Source organism: Pleurodeles waltl, chromosome 3_1 (genome assembly GCF_031143425.1).
Source record: "Pleurodeles waltl isolate 20211129_DDA chromosome 3_1, aPleWal1.hap1.20221129, whole genome shotgun sequence".
NCBI classification, from domain to species: domain Eukaryota; kingdom Metazoa; phylum Chordata; class Amphibia; order Caudata; family Salamandridae; genus Pleurodeles; species Pleurodeles waltl.
Window position 1 is genome coordinate 1,933,131,439 of NC_090440.1, and position 16,533 is coordinate 1,933,147,971.

Below are 16,533 nucleotides of genomic sequence, written 5' to 3' on the forward strand. Positions count from 1 at the left end.
AAGGAGGGATAGCGAGAAGAGTCTAGAAAGTGTTATTTTGGAGATCATAGTAGTAGAATGCAGTTTGGTATGAGTCAAAGAGTGGAGGCAGAAGATTTATTGAGAGAGGTGTAGGGTGTGTCATAGAGTAATGCACTGGATAGAGTCAAAGTTTTTTTTTTTAACTTCTACAGTAGGAGTAAAGTAATAGCTATATAGGTACATAAGTACATAAAGAGTGTAAACATGCATAAGTAAGAGAATATATCGAGATTTAAAGTAGTATTTTTTTAAACGTAGACTTTCGAGTGTTACTGTACTTAAAGCTAATTTATTTGTGCATATAATTACTTTTTTTTCGTCGCGAGGCAATGCCTTCTATACTGACCTCAGTGGCATTAAAGCGCGAGCCCCTGATTTCCATTTGTTCTTTCCCATAGTGGGTTGCTTATTGTACTGTTTGTTTGCTGGTGGCTTGGCAATATAATTTCCCAACTATGAGTAATATAAAATAATCTTTTAATACGGAGCCAGGCAACTAAAACAAGTTAACCTTCCACTGATGCATTGGCAGGAACCATGAGTTTGGTTTCATAAGTTTAGGCCAAATTTCAGGATTTTTGTCTTTGTTTCAAGCCCAATCTCTGTCAAGCAATACCTGAATGAGAGTGTCCTGCCCTTTGTAACAGTCTCGTAGTGATCAGAAGCTGTGTCATGTCCCTGTCCTGTGGCAAAGAATTCTTCATTCCAACATAGATCCTCTAGACACAATATCACATGCTCTAACAAAAAATTGGCCCCATTTCAAATCACAGAGCAATACTCACGTACGACATCACCAATCTTTCGTGCGTTTGTTTTCTCCAGCTCTGCCAACACACTGGACTCAAAAGTCAGTGATGCCACCCGAAAGAAGAAATCCTTCACATTCTCACCTGCAGATCAGAAAAACATGTCTTGCATTCATCCAGGAAAAAATCTCTGGCTTAAACAAAATATTTTCACAGTTTGTTGAACGTTATTTCTTTAGACTCAGGTTTCTCTAATGCCTACAGATTTGGAGAAATTGTTAAAGTCTCTAATAGGTTTAGCAAAATGTGTCCATGCACACTATCTCAAACTTCGAACTACGTCAGTGTATGTGTACAGATCATTCTAAAGTTCCGAATATCTGGGAAAAGCTGCCATTAACACCAGAACAGCTCCCACCCTCCTCCTGTTCAGGAAGGAACCGAAGATGTGCCTCTTAAAAACACACTATACTTGGCAGTATAGAACCTCCCTCTCCCGTTCCCATACTGTGTACAATTCTTCAATTGCACTCCGTGGCCCTCACCATAGACCCTAATGTGGCAGGAAATAAACAGTGTATCATATGCAAAAACAAAAGTGTCACATGAGACAAGTACTCTCATCCTGGTCTATCGCAACATTACTTTCAGCAGACAATCACTACTTCAGTCACAGAATAACACACACATTTAAGGTCTTGACTGTAGCCCCAGTCTCCACCTCTAGGACAATACTACATGCCATCCCATCCTTCTAAAACACACTGCTCCTCCTGGACAAAGCATAAAGAAATAGAGAAAGAAAATATATTAAACATAGCACTTGCTGAGCTCTTTAGAATTCTAAGGTGACCTACCTGTGAGAGATGAGACAGCCCAGTATTCTGCCTGCATTTCCTTGGCTATCCTGACAGCATCCTTCTCAATGAGGGAGTACTGTGAAAGAGACTGACAAAAAGAGCACAAATCACTACATCTGACATGTCAACTCTACCTGTTTTTCAAGAACCCTACATGTTTCTGGGTAAGCCCAGCAAGTCCCTGCCCAGCAGGATGAATGTCACCTTCTAGGTGAGATAGGCCTGGTCACTGGTATTATTGCTTGGGGTAAAATCAGGAATGGAAAATGGAAACATCTGCAAGATCTGTACGAAGGACAAGCTGTTGGAACCCTATAAGTTGCCAGACTTGGTGGGGGCATGGCCAACTTTACTGCCCAAGGTGATGGCTTAAAGTCCAACCAAAGTGACCAGTTATTCATAAGTGCCAACCGATTTGAGGGTCATTGAAAAATTAGTTGATAGGTACCCAGGGAAACCGAGATGACAGGTTAAGCGGAATGAGAAACAGCACTCAGTCCCTCTCCCTCCAGAGAGGGTTTACTGCACAATGGAATGTGACAAACCTGTGCTACTATCAAAGAATCCCGAAATTATGTAGTCATATGAATCTAGAATAGTTTTATGCTGCAAAATCACCAAGTTTCCCTAAGTACCTAAAAAACCGTGTGCATTGTGCATTTTACAGAAAAAATGACCCCCGAATGTACTGTCCACCTGACAACTTAGCGTACTGTACTGTTTTCTTTTAATATCATAGACTATTGGATCCAACAGAGGTTGTCTTGTCACATGCTTTGCACTATAGGTGGGCGTACCTTGGAAGAGGACATGTGACGAGAAGCTTGGGACGTCTCCAACTAACAACAGTGTGAAGTCCAAATGTGTGATACTGCAAGTTCAACCCAGGCCAGCAAACACTGAGATTTTCAGGCAGTTATACTTTGTCTACAATGTAATGAGTTAAGGCATGCACTGAATGATGATGCTTGGGTAGAGGTGTGTTCCAGTTACTGTTGTGCTGGATAGCAGTATGCATGGATAGCATCAAGAGGAGTATATGGGCTGGGTATTCTGGAGAGGCAGGTCATTATTTAGATAGTGCAGAATGTCTATGGGAAGGATGTGCAGGGGCTAGAGAAACTTGACGGGAAAGGTGCATTGTAGCTACTTGAGAACCTTATGGCACATCAACGGTGGTGGAGTTGTAGCGCAAGGAATTCTAGAGCTCCTATCACACATCATGACTAGCTTCAGCTCTGTATCTTCAGTTTTTATTCACTTTCTAAATATTTTTGCAAGCAACATTGCAAAAGGCTTACATATGAACCTCTCCCAATAGTGTCTGCATAGCAGCAGAGGTCCACTATGTCTCATCACCATAGATGAAATGCCCAAGATCTGTAAAGAGGACCAGGCGTAGCCCTTAAGGGTGAACCCCAGATGGATTATTCATGCAACCATTCTGTCTTTCTGCCACACTTACACTGAGATCCTTCTTCGTGCCAACCAGGAATAGGAGGACAGAGGAGGCGTCATTTTCCTTTAGGGCATCCTGAAGCCACTGTCTAGAAGAAAGAAAAAGCCCACATGAAGAAAGAGAAAGTTTTGGAAAAGCTTCTGTGTGCAGCAAAAAACAGGGGACAGGCCTTAGTTTATTATCGTCCTGCATCGCACGTAGACAGAATCCCTATCCCTTCGCTTTACCTGGTGTGTTCCAGAGAAGCAACGTCGTTAACATCAAACACGATAACTATCGCTGCAAGAGAAAACGGAGAAATGTCAGCACGAAACGTGGGAGCTACCTCTTGTTGGTCAGTGGCATTTACAGGAAATCCTGAAAAATACTTGTTGTTATTGAAGAACATAGTTAATACGGAAGGAGAAAAGAATTGTGGAAAGAAGAAGGATGATTTATGGTCAAAGAACATGCGCAGCACTAACAGCCGTGCAAGCTTCAATCACATACAGAGCACGTACAGCTGTGCAAGCTTCCTTCATACATGGAGAAGATACAGCTTTAACAGATGGAGTGTAAGCTTCCCTCACACACAAGATGTACAGCGCTGGCAGCTGCAGAGAAAGCAGCCCTCACACACACAAGATGTACAGCAGGGCAGTGTAAGCTTCTCTCACACACACAAGATGTACAGCACTGGCAGCTGCAGTGTAAGCTTCCCTCGCACACACAAGATGTACAGCGCTGGCACCTGCAATGTAAGCATCTCTCTTAAGCTACAGTTTAAGCGTCCCACACACACAAAAGACCTGCAGCACAAGGAACAGAAAAGTAATTTCCCTTAACACACAGAAGAGGTGCAGCAAAGAAACAGAAGAGGTATTCCTTAGCACTCAGAGGAGGTACAGCAATGACAACAGTTTAAGCTTCCCTCAGATTAAATGCAGCAATATGTTCAAGAATACAAATCTGGCAGTCTAATGTATTTTGAAAAGAGCGATACAGACTTATAAAAGCCACAAAAACATGCCCGCTTTTCAAATGCTAGTATTGTTCTATAGCTATTTTAGCCCTGTTTTTGATACATTGTTTTAAGCTAACTAGGCCTGCCGCTGTGCACTTTAACCCTGTTATATTTTGGTCAGCATTGCTTTGTTTTTCTAGCAATAGCAATATTTGCGGCGCTATTTTATTTTATTTTATCTCATTGTATTTTCTCCTAGGAAAGCATCCTGTTCTTCGGATTATTTCACTTTGTCCTTTCTCCAAGGCTACAGTCAGATAGGGTTGCCGACAAATGTGGTATGCTGTGTCTCCAACATTCACAGAAAACACACACACACACTCGTGGACCTTTTCTTAGAATGTCAGCTGTTTTATTATAAAAACATCCCCTTGTCCTAGACACGGTAGAGGGAGATTCCAGCCAGATGACCACGACTGTATGCTGATTGCTTCGCTGCAGTTACTTGCCTAAACGGCTGGACCCCTGATCCACAGGGGGACAGTGTCTCTCTAGACTACAGGCTTCTTCCTCCAGGTATGAGGGATGGTGTACCCCCAGGGGGAAAACCCAAAGGGCAGATTAGGCTTTTATGCTGTGCTAAGACATAGTGTAGGTAGGAGAAATATATGCATCATTCCTAGTGCCCTAGTGTTAGTATGGTACGATTATTCTTGTGTTTTACTCTGTTAGTAACCTGTTTGCTTTTACTGTGTTTTATCATCCTAGTTATTGAAATACACACTTTTTAATCTAAGATGCAGTTACTTCAATAAATTCTTATTGAACTATATTCTGCCTCTGTCGTCTTTGCTGCATGAGACTTTTGGTAACTGAGACAAAGGGATGGGATCTGATCGACCACGATTCCCCTGAGGAGTCATCCTGTCATGCGCCGGGTTGCCACAATCATCTTGGCTCGAGATGAGGCACTGCTAGTTAGCCAGAGAACCCGCATTTGGCCGACAAGTGTCATGTGGTGTGGAATTCTACTAAGTAGCCACAGACCATGTGATCCTGTCTCCCAAATCCAGTAGCCTCATAAGCATAATGAGAACCTATGCAACAGTATTCGCTTTAGTTTTAAGCGGAAAGCAAAACTGCTGGGTAACATGGGGCTGTTCTGCCAATGTTCTGCAACATCCATAATATCCAAATTAGCAAAAGCTGGGCTATAACGTGTGAAATGTGGCAAACTCAGAAGGATTGTAATTTGCAGTGAAAGTCTGCAAAGGCAGGCTGGTGACAGATTTGCATAGACAAATGCTCCCAAACCATTGTGAATGTCTAATACTTGAAGACCTGGTAGAATCCTTTCCTATTTTGAGATAGGTGATAAGCCAGGCAAAACAGTAAGAAATTGACTCCGGGTACTCGGTTGCACCACAAAAGGGAGATTGCATTGTTGTCTGCAACCCCGAGGAACTTTTTAGGTCGAGTGTAAGCATCTGATCTCTTGTATACTTTTAAGTATACTTATACAGTGGGCTTAAAGCAATTTTCATTTGTTTCCTGCAGTGTGCTTTAAAAATCCTTGCTCGCTAGGGTCAATTCTGCCTCTTTGTCCCTCCTTTTTTTTTCTTTCAGATCAGGGACCAACTACTGTATAACTACAGTTTGTCCTGTTTATCTCTTTTATAAGGGACTTTTTTTCAGTCTTTGTCTGCTTGTCTAACACTGTGGATGTGTGTTTCAGAGCAGCCACGCTTCCTCTGGCAAGTCCTCCAGCAGGTCTTCCTTTCCCACTTAGTTCCCTCTGCATACACAAAACAACAGCAGAGGTTAGCATTTCGAGGGCCAGCTTGCCCTCGCTCTCTTTGTATTGTTTTTTTTTTATTAACAGTAAATATATGGGAGAGCTGAGACCCTGCCCACGCCCTCCGCTATCAGCATAATGTTTGGTCAAATACACACAGCTTTCACATTTTATTAAAACATTTAATTTACAAAAAAATACAGGGGGAGAGCGATTGCAGAGACCCCACCCACGCCCTCCGCAGACAGCATAATAAGGCTTGTCAGTGCTTCAAATGAGACTTGGGAACAGCATACTGTGACGCCCTCTGTGAAGATGCCCCGGCTCCTGAACATTTTCTATGTGTGCACGTTTTGTTTCCTTTGCTCCTCCAACCCACCCTGCACAATGTAGCTTGCTAGCACTATTCCGTATGCCCGCTTTTAAAAGCTTTATCTCGATCCCCCACCCACCCCGTCGCTGTTTCATCTCACCCCCGCCGGCATGTGTGCTTCCGCCTTCCCCCCACCAACCACTCCTTGCCGGCTGTTGGAAAACTGCAGTGTGTACAAGCTTCATAGCCACTTTAATAAAAGTTCTGATGCTGAGGCACCGCCCATGCCATTCGCATAATTATTGGTCAAATACACAAAGCTTTCACTATTTTTGAAAAATTTACAATAAATACACGGGGAGAGTCTATGCCGAGATCCCACCCATGCCCTCCTCAGACTGCATAATAAGTCTCGAGAACAGCAGGTAATAAATTTCATTTTCTTATCAAACCCTGCCCAGGTCTGTTAGTGTTATGGGCATTAAGCTCAGACAAAGCCACTGTATTCGTTTTTTTCCTTAAAACGAAGGGGGAAACAAAGGGGAGTAAAAAACAACAATGACCTAAAAACACCATCCACGCTCCTGTGCTTTACATCAGTAACTCTTAGCCATACGCAGTTCTCTGCAATGCAAGGACACGCGTACCAAATAATATACAAAATAAATAAATAATGGCAATATTTAAATTTTTGCAGCAGATAAGAGGAAAAAGGTTAATGGAAGTGATTTACTTATATGCAGGGCCACTGGGATTATGTGGCAGAAAGGACCAAATTATACGGCAGTGTTGACCAATTTATGTGGTGAGAAAAGTCTACTAATGCATTTACAACGCCAATAGCTCTAACTCAAGCAAATGCGAGACTTACTGCATTGCAAATGCTTCTTTAAGTAAAGGTGGCTATGGCAATGTCCCCAGGCCAAACTTCAAATTCAGTAACTTGGCATATTGCAGTTCAACAAGAAACTGAAACTTCAAAATATGAGATGCTTTTAAGATTCATATAGGGCTCTGCCAGACCTCTCTTTTGAGCTTCAACAACCTTCCTATCTTTGGCGTTTTTCTAGTACTCTTTTATGATGATACTAGAAGTATTGAGAGCAATAGGAGATGGGCTGGCCCAATATTGAGACAGTCACGATTTGCTGAGAGTCATGTTTGTATGGTGGGATCAGGTCAGATTCTCAACACTCCCTATAAGAACGACCCACAAAGAGGAGCTCTAATAGGACTTGGGACATCATTATTTTTGGCTCGTATTAGGTTGAAAAACGCTCTAAGCCGTGCAACTGAATCAAGGTTATTAAGAAGGTGACCACAGGGTACACAAAGGCAGCTTCATCAAGGTTTCAAGGAACCAGTGTTCAGCTACTGTTAGTTTATTCATTGTAGCAATAGCTCGAATATTAGGAGCATATAATGTAGCAGATTACAGTTGAGCCTAATAATCTTCAAGAAGGGGTGAAACTGCACCAAAGCTTAACCTATTTCCAAAACTCAACATGGCATTTGCTCTGTGCTTCAAAGTAAGGAGGGTGATCTTATTAGTCTGCGTATACCAGGAGGTGTTAGCAGTAGCTCTAATTCTGAAATAACAATACTCAAAGACCCTTTCAAGCAAAACCCTTCCACATAATTATGAGCACGAAAGATACCTATATTATTATGTGCTTTGTATAACGCATTCCCAGCCTGATGCAAACAATTATATGCAGTGCTCTGTTGAAGACCTATTATAAGTGAAAAGCTGCTATGGTTTTTAGGTATGTGTAGGGACCAGAGAGATGTTTATCTCTATACTGAAACATTTTCCCACCAACACAGGAATATGTGGCGGGGTTGGCAGATGCATTATTCCGGTGCTTTATTTCATCAGACTCATGCGCTACTGTTTATTGTCTTTAACTAAGCGCCCTTTGGTCCTACAACAGCTCATTGACTGCTAGGGCTCTGCTTACAATGTTCACATAATACAGCTATCCTGCCGTCTGGAGACTGCCCTGGCCATACCTTGAGCTCCTCTATAGTACGTCGATGCGATACACTTGAACCTCTCTTGACCCGCAGTGTCCCAGCTGGGAAGGAGAGAGAAGATTCAGCAGGTTAGCAATGAAGACAAGGCAGAGACTGGCACCCTATAACCAAATCCTCTGCACTCTCCACTACAATATTAACATTCACAATGACAATAGCAGCTTGATGTTCACTTTAAGAACACCAAGCAACAAGTGCTAAACAATATACTGAGCTACTACATGGCCTTCCACACAGATAAGCATTCTTTTGTCAGCAGAACATACCTCGTGTTGTTTTCTCACACTTTCCTTTTCATTCCCCCTCATTTCCTTTCGGCTCCTTAACTAACGACCTCCTCAATCTGGCTTAGTGCCGAGCCTCAAGGATCTACTCTCCTAACCTGCCTCTTGCTTCTGCTGCTTGCTGTGGTTTCATCCCTCCATGCCCATAGTTCCTGTGTCACCTCTCCTCCCTGATGGGGCTTTCCTCCCGAGGCGAAAACTCCTCCTATACTCCAAATGTCCTGTCTTTTTGGTCACTGGTTTACTCTTCTATTGCTTCTCTAGCCTGATTCCCATTATTTCACCTCTCCCCAGGCCTTCCTTGTGTTACGCAACTCTTATTCTGTCTGCTCTCCCGCCCATCTCTCCCCCTTGCCTGATTATGTTTGATACTTACAGTTGTAGGCTAAATGGGACACCCATCACCTCAAACCGTTCCATCTCGAAGTCCACCCCGATAGTAGCTTTGTAGTTCTTGTCGAAAGTGTCTTTGCAGAACCTTTTGAGAAGATGAGGGACTGTAATGAGTCAGGGGCTGTGATTTTTCCTTGTGAACAGTATTCAAAGCTTTGGAAGAAGTAGCAAAGTGGGAATTACATGTATTCTCACCAACTAAGAACAAAAGACAAAGTGGGAGGTGAGAAGGAACCTGAGAGGCAGGAAATATAGGTGAAAGTCCAGAAAGATACATACCGGCGCAGATTTACTAAGAGTTTGCAATGGTGCAAAGCAACACAAACAGAGGCACAGGACCATATTTATCACGGGCCTGCGTTGACCTTGAGCCAGGCATGGGGGCGCAAGGGTGACGCAAAACCTAGAATTATATTTATTAAGCCACACAAGGCCACCTTGTGTGGTCCTGTGTAGCTTGGTAAATGTGGAGTGACACAAGGCATCCCAAGTTGCTGCATTGTGTTACTCTGCGCCACAGAGGCACCACATAAGTGGAGCATAGGTGCTCCCACGCATCCATCAATGTATTCTGGCGCATGCCCAGAATTACTATGGGCAGTAAACCTGGGAATGTGTCACAATGCTACTCCTCTTCAGAGGAGGCATAACAAGGAGAAATATGCTTATTTCTCAGTTTTTTCCTCTTTCTATGTGTTCTGCATTTTGCAGCCCACATAAAAAGAGGAAATAGCTTCTGGGGGTTGTTTTGTTTTTGTGCAGGAAGGTGTCCCTTCATGCACAGACTGTCCTGCCTACAACCCAGGTGTACGAACGTGGCTATCTTATGAATGTACCGAATGTACACTATGCAGATAGTCCAGGCGACCCTTACTGGTTTACAGGGGATTAAAGTAATAATCCCAAATGTTCTCTTTTGTGGGAGTGTGGCAAACAGTTTAGGCTTACCAGAGGTTAGTGCTCAGCATCTGCTACATGTACACAGTCAGTAAATGAGACACACACTCAAGAAAAAAACTCAAGACCAACTTTAGAAAAGTATAGTTACTTTTATAGAATGTTTCAACACAAGAAGTAAGTACTGTTGCAGTGTATCAGTTTTTGCAAGGAAGTAACAATTACTCAAATGCACTTTTACGCGGAGAAGGGGCTTCCATTTGGATAAAGTATTTTTACTGCATAAGGGTCCTTGCAATCAGTTCTCAGGGGTCGTCTTAAGCTCTTAAGAGTGCTGGGGGAACAAGGTCACAAGAAACACCAGCAGTTCAGTTTTACCTGCCCTGAGTCATCCGGGTGCAGAGCTGCTGGATGGGTCGGTGGCTTGAGCACTGCATGGTTGACTTAGAGGGGGGGACACATAGAACAGGTCACAGGGGACAAGTCCGGAAGCTTCCAACGAGGGGCTCAGAAGGTGGGAGTCCTGGAAGCAGGGGAACACCATTGGTTGTAGTGGAACCAGGCCGTAAAGCTGCAGTGCAACGGGTTTTGGTCAGCAGGTGCTCCTGCATTACGGCGCCCACAATTCTTTGGGGAACGTGCAAGGAGGGGACAAAAAGGGGACAGCAGATTCACTCTCAGTGATGGCCTCTGCAATGCTAATGTCCCTCGATAGGTGGTCTCTGGCTGCGGCGTTGAAATCTGGTTTGGACTCAAGCAAACTTTGGTTACTGCAAGGGGTCCAATACCTGGGTATTGGTGCAGTTCGGAGCCGGTAGGTCGTGGGGGCTTCTCACTTGGTGGGGAGATGGGTTGGCCCTGCTGGAGCTTGGTTACCTCCTTCTGGGCAGTTGCTGTGTTGGTTGACCTGGAGGTCAGCAGAAAAGTGAATCTGACATTGTGGTTGGTGTCTGCAGGAAAGTGGTTCCTCCACCTCAAGGGAGATGCTGATGGCTTGGAGTAGTGCTGAAGGTTCCCCAAAGCGTTTGGAGGAAGCACAGCAGCGGGACAAGTCAGGATGTCGGGACAGGAGCAGGTAAGCAGGCAGGGTTTTGCACCACAGTCCACCAGCAGGCCACAAGTCTCACTTCTTCAGCTCTTCGTTGTCCTCTTCTTTCTTCAGTCAGCCGAATCTGTACTTCTGGTGACAGGGAGCCACCTAAATACAGGATTTAGGGGTGCTTAGGGGAGCGTAGGGTAGTAGCCAATGGGCTACTTACCACTGGGGTGACTACACCTGTGTGTAGTGGGCATATCACTGTCCCAGAGTCCAGAGTTCCACCAAAAACAAGATGGTGAAACCCTTCTTTTGTAGAGCACATCAGGCTGCCAAATTAGGGGTGTGACTAGCCTGGTAGTGCACCACACCTACCTACCTATCCTGGTGCCAAATGGGCCTCTGGGCAGGGGGTGGCAACTCCCAGGTCTAGGGGAAGCCAGAGTTGCATACCAAAGGCAGCAGGGTCTTTGAAGTCCCTGGTCTTGGTTTGCTGATTCACTACTCATCCTGCTAAAGGAGGTGTTAACACCTTCCTCTGGAGCAGGTATTGTTTCTGGCCTCAGAGTGTGGTCTCTCACCTCCAGGGATACAGAAACATGCCATTGGTGGCAGGGCAGTCTATACAAGTCAGCCAGCACACTAGAGGACTAGTAGGTTTAAGGGAGCATCTCTAAGGCGCCCTCTGGATGCATGTCACAATAAATCCAAGACTAGCATTAGTCTGGATTTATTAGGATGAGGTGTTTAACACCAAACACCATAGGTTTCAGTGAAGCCAGTGTGCAGCTGAGTAACTCGTGCTGACCAGTACCAACTACATACCTTAAGATGGCTTTCCTGTTCACTTGCAATGTCTAAGCAACTGAACTAGACACCACAGGGGCACATATACTCATGCTGAAATGTCCTCACATCAAATATAATGCACCCTGCCTGAGGGCTCTAAAGCCTGCTGTAGGGGTGACTTACATATAGTTAGATGCAGTGACTGGGGCATGGCAAACAATGCGTGTCATGTTGTGTGTTCACTCATGGCTTGAAACCATGACACGCACTCTGTGATGGTTGGCTGTGTGCAATCTGTGCTACAGCCCTTAGGGACCCTCTGTAGCACTCAGGTCCTAGGTACCAGGGCTACCATTTACTAGGGACTTACAGAGGTACTAAAGTGGGTGCCAATTGTGTATAGTTAGGCCTTTAAACATGTTTTAGAGAAAGAGCACTGGCACAGGGTACCTGTTTAGCAGGAATCCAGTGAACCTCAGTCGAAAAACCTCAGTACCAGTGGCAAAATGTGGGGGTGACCATGTCCAAAAGGAGCACTCTCCTACAGCGGCACCCTTGCACCATGGTGCACGGATGCCTGAATTGGCGCTAGACAGCGCATTGTGCGCCAGCGCAGGCAAAGAGTAGGAGTGGGCCATATAATGTTATATATATGCCACATTTCTGCTTTCGCCCTTTCACGCAGTGCAGCAAGGTGGCTTGCGCCGTTGCATTGTGTGAACATTGATAAATATGCCCCCAGTGCAAAATTATCCAGTGCAAAAGAAGTTTTGTTCTGGAAATGTGCCCTTTTCTCAGTACAAAAAAACTGCATTGGGCTGCTTTGCATCAAAAGAGCTTTATTGGGACAAATCAAACACCCATAGGTTTAGATGCAAAGCTCGATCAACTAAGATACCCCCTTAAATCAGACATAGACCAGGGGAAATGGGATGAATTCTTTTAAAAAAAAAAAAATGCAAGTCTACTCCAGTGCACAGCACATTTAGAATGTGCAAGATTCTTCTGATTTTGTCTAAGCAACTGTATTTGTATTAGAAGGGTATGCTTCCAGTACAAATATTATGCTAGACAGTGTACACTGGCCTCTGCGCCATAGTGTGAAGTTGTGCGTCACACAATACAACTTTGTCAGAGCACCAGCGCAGGGGATGACAGCAGCAGCAGGGCAATCTTAGTACAGATGGCTCCACAGTGTGTTTGTTTCCTTGTGCAACACAGCACATCACATTTGTTTGCTGTGCTGCATGAAAAAGTAGTCAACCTGGTGCACACTTACTGTATATAATACTGTAAGGAAATGCCTCCTTGGCATGGTTACCCCCTGACTTTTTGCCTTTGCTGATGCTATGTTTTGATTTGAAAGTGTGCTGAGGCCTGCTAACCAGGCCCCAGCACCAGTGTTCTTTCCCTAACCTGTACTTTTGTTTACACAATTGGCACACCCTGGCATCCAGGTAAGTCCCTTGTAACTGGTACCCCTGATACCAAGGGCCCTGATGCCAGGGAAGGTTCTAAGGGCTGCAGCATATCTTATGCCACCCTGGGGACCCCTCACTCAGAACAGACACACTGCTTGCCAGCTTGTGTGTGCTGGTAAGGACAAAACGAGTAAGTCGACATGGCATTCCCCTCAGGGTGCCATGCCAACCTCACACTGCCTATGCAGTATAGATAAGTCACCCCTCTAGCAGGCCTTACAGCCCTAAGGCAGAGTGCACTATACCATAGGTGAGGGCACCAGTGCATGAGCACTGTGCCCCTACAGTGTCTAAGCCAAACCTTAGACATTGTAAGTGCAGGGTAGCCATAAGAGTATATGGTCTGGGAGTCTGTCAAACACGAACTCCACAGCACCATAATGGCTACACTGAAAACTGGGAAGTTTGGTATCAAACTTCCCAGCACAATAAATGCACACTGATGCCAGTGTACATTTTATTGTAACATACACCCCAGAGGGCACCTTAGAGGTGCCCCCTGAAACCTTAACCAACTACCCGTGTAGGCTGACTGGTTTTAGCAGCCTGCCACACTCGAGACATGTTGCTGGCCACATGGGGAGAGTGCCTTTGTCACTCTGTGGCTAGTAACAAAGCCTGCACTGGGTGGAGATGCTTATCACCTCCCCCTTGCAGGAACTGTAACACCTGGCGGTGAGCCTCAAAGGCTCACCCCCTTTGTTACAGCACCACAGGGCATTCCAGCTAGTGGAGTTGCCCACCCCCTCCGGCCACGGCCCCACTTTTGGCGGCAAGGCCAGAGGAGATAATGAGAAAAACAAGGAGGAGTCACTGACCAGTCAGGACAGCCCCTAAGGCAACCTGAGCTGAAGTGACTCTGACTTTTAGGAATCCTCCATCTTGCAGATGGAGGATCCCCCCAATAGGGATAGGAATGTGACCCCCTCCCCTTGGGAGGAGGCACAAAGAGGGTGTAGCCACCCTCAAGGACAGTAGCCATTGGCTACTGCCCTCCCTGACCTAAACACACCCCTAAATTCTGTATTTAGGGGCACCCCAGAACCTAGGAACTCAGATTCCTGCAACCTAAGAAGAAGAGGACTGCTGAGCTGAAAAACCCTGCAGAGAAGACGGAGACCTGGCCCGGCCCGGCCTGTCTCCCCCCTTCTGAAGAAACTGCTCCAGCGACGCTTTCCCCAGGACCAGCGACCTCTGAATCCTCAGAGGACTGCCCTGCTCTAGAAGGACCAAGAAACTCCCGAGGACAGCGGCTCTGTTCATCCAAGACTGCAACTTTGTTTTCCAAAGGAGCAACTTAAAGACAACTGCGTTTCCCGGCGGAAGCGTGAGACTTGCAACTCTGCACCCGACGCCCCCGGCTCGACTTGTGGAGAAACAACACTTCAGGGAGGACTCCCCGGCGACTATGAGACCGTGAGTAGCCAGAGTTGCCCCCCCTGAACCCCCACAGCGACGCCTGCAGAGGGAATCCCGAGGCTCCCCCTGACCGCGACTGCCTGACTCCCAGATCCCGATGCCTGGAAAAGACTCTGCACCCGCAGCCCCCAGGACCTGAAAGATCGGAACGCCAGTGCACGAGTGACCCCCAGGAGGCCCTCTCTCTTGTCCAGGTGGTGGCTACCCCGAGGAGCCCCCTTGGGGCTCTGAAGAGACACCTTGGTCTCCCATTGATTCCAATTGAAAACCCCGACGTGTGTTTGCACACTGCACCCAGCCGCCCCGTGCTGCTGAGGGTATACTTTCTGTGCTAACTTGTGTCCCCCCCTGTGCCCTACAAAACCCCCCTGGTCTGCCCCCCGAAGACGCGGGTACTTACCTGCTGGCAGACTGGAACCGGGGCACCCCCTTCTCCATTGAAGCCTATGTGTTTTGGGCACCACTTTGAACTCTGCACCTGACCGGCCCTGAGCTGCTGGTGTGGTAACTTTGGGGTTGCTCTGAACCCCCAACGGTGGGCTACCTTGGACCCAAACTTGAACACCGTAGGTGGTTTACTTACCTGCAAGAACTAACAATTACTTACTTCCCCTAGGAACTGTGAAAATTGCACTGTCTAGTTTTAAAATAGCTATATGTGTTTTATCTGAAAAGTATATATGCTATTGTGATTATTCAAAGTTCCTAAAGTACTTACCTGCAATACCTTTCATGCAAAGTATTACATGTAGAATTTGAACCTGTGGTTCTTAAAATAAACTAAGAAAATATATTTTTCTATACAAAAACCTATTGGCCTGGAATTGTCTCTGAGTGTGTGTTCCTCATTTATTGCTTGTGTGTGTACAACAAATGCTTAACACTACTCCTTTGATAAGCCTACTGCTCGACCACACTACCACAAAATAGAGCATTAGTATTATCTCTTTTTGCCACTATCTTACCTCTAAGGGGAACCCTTGGACTCTGTGCATACTATTCCTTACTTTGAAATAGTGCATACAGAGCCAACTTCCTACAAATACATAGAAAGAAAATCAACAATTCAAGTGATAAAGACAAAATTGTAGTCAAGGAGCTACAGAGGTAGACAGGATATAGAGAAAATGCTGACAATCCTCAAGGAATGAAAGGCATCCTAAGTATTCCCTGGAATGTGGAAGAACCCTAAAATTGGAATTAGGTATAAAGTAAACCCTGACTACAGTGGAAGTGTAGAGGAAACAATGAGCACCTAAGGAGGCCGAGGATCCCTAGATCTGGCAGTTAACAGGAAAATCTCCAGGATGCAGAAGGAAAACAGCCTTCAGTTAGGCACAAAGTAGAGGAAACCCTGACCACATAGGAGGTATATTGGATCAGGAAGTAAAATGTAAAGATCCACAGAGGCCAAAATGCTTTACAAAGCAGAAAGCACCTTAAAATAACTGTAAATACAACCAGAAATGACTTCGAACTATGAGAGGCTATTATCATTGCAAAAAAGCCAATGATGATTAAAATACAAAAGACCTGAGGATTAAGGAACAAATATAGAAAACTGAATCAAGAATATTCAAAATCTTTAGCAGGCTAGTAAACAATTCGATATAATTGCACCATTGTTGTCATGTCTGAACAGGAATGATTCCTGCTGCTGGTACTTGAATCTCAAAAGCACCAACCTAAAGATAACAACGCTTTGAACATTCTGTGTTTCTTCCAAAATTTTACCTAGCTATTTTCAAATTCTCGGTTAAACTGCTTGAAAGACCAGGCATGCTATCTTAAACTTAGACACAGCATCCACTAAGGTACTGGCATACCATTATCAAACCTAGCAGCATCAATACCCAGCCTGACTGTGGCATGTGTGTCTGACTAGGGAAGGACATGTGCAATAGCAGAATCAACCTCAGAAGGACTGTAACATGCAACACGCTTCTAAGGTTTGCTGCTGGGAGAAAGTGTCAGATCTTTCTTGAGGCAACCAACTGAAATCAAACTAGCTTTATCAGGGTACTTATGTGAAGATCTAAGTTCAGCCATGAACTAAT

General features: G+C 45.1%; 1 protein-coding gene across 2 annotated transcripts in view; it reads right to left on the reverse strand.

Annotated features, from left to right (window-relative positions):
- RAB34 (RAB34, member RAS oncogene family) overlaps positions 1-16,533 on the reverse strand; it is a 53,072-nt gene that overhangs the window by 13,816 nt on the left and 22,723 nt on the right. For both annotated transcript variants that reach the window (XM_069226197.1, XM_069226195.1), the window contains exons 5-10: positions 8,838-8,939; positions 8,154-8,218; positions 3,317-3,368; positions 3,096-3,177; positions 1,628-1,718; positions 807-914 (exon numbers count right to left, since the gene is read on the reverse strand). In XM_069226197.1, the coding sequence (XP_069082298.1) occupies positions 807-914; positions 1,628-1,718; positions 3,096-3,177; positions 3,317-3,368; positions 8,154-8,218; positions 8,838-8,939 (500 nt within the window). The remainder of the gene's footprint in view (positions 1-806; positions 915-1,627; positions 1,719-3,095; positions 3,178-3,316; positions 3,369-8,153; positions 8,219-8,837; positions 8,940-16,533) is intronic.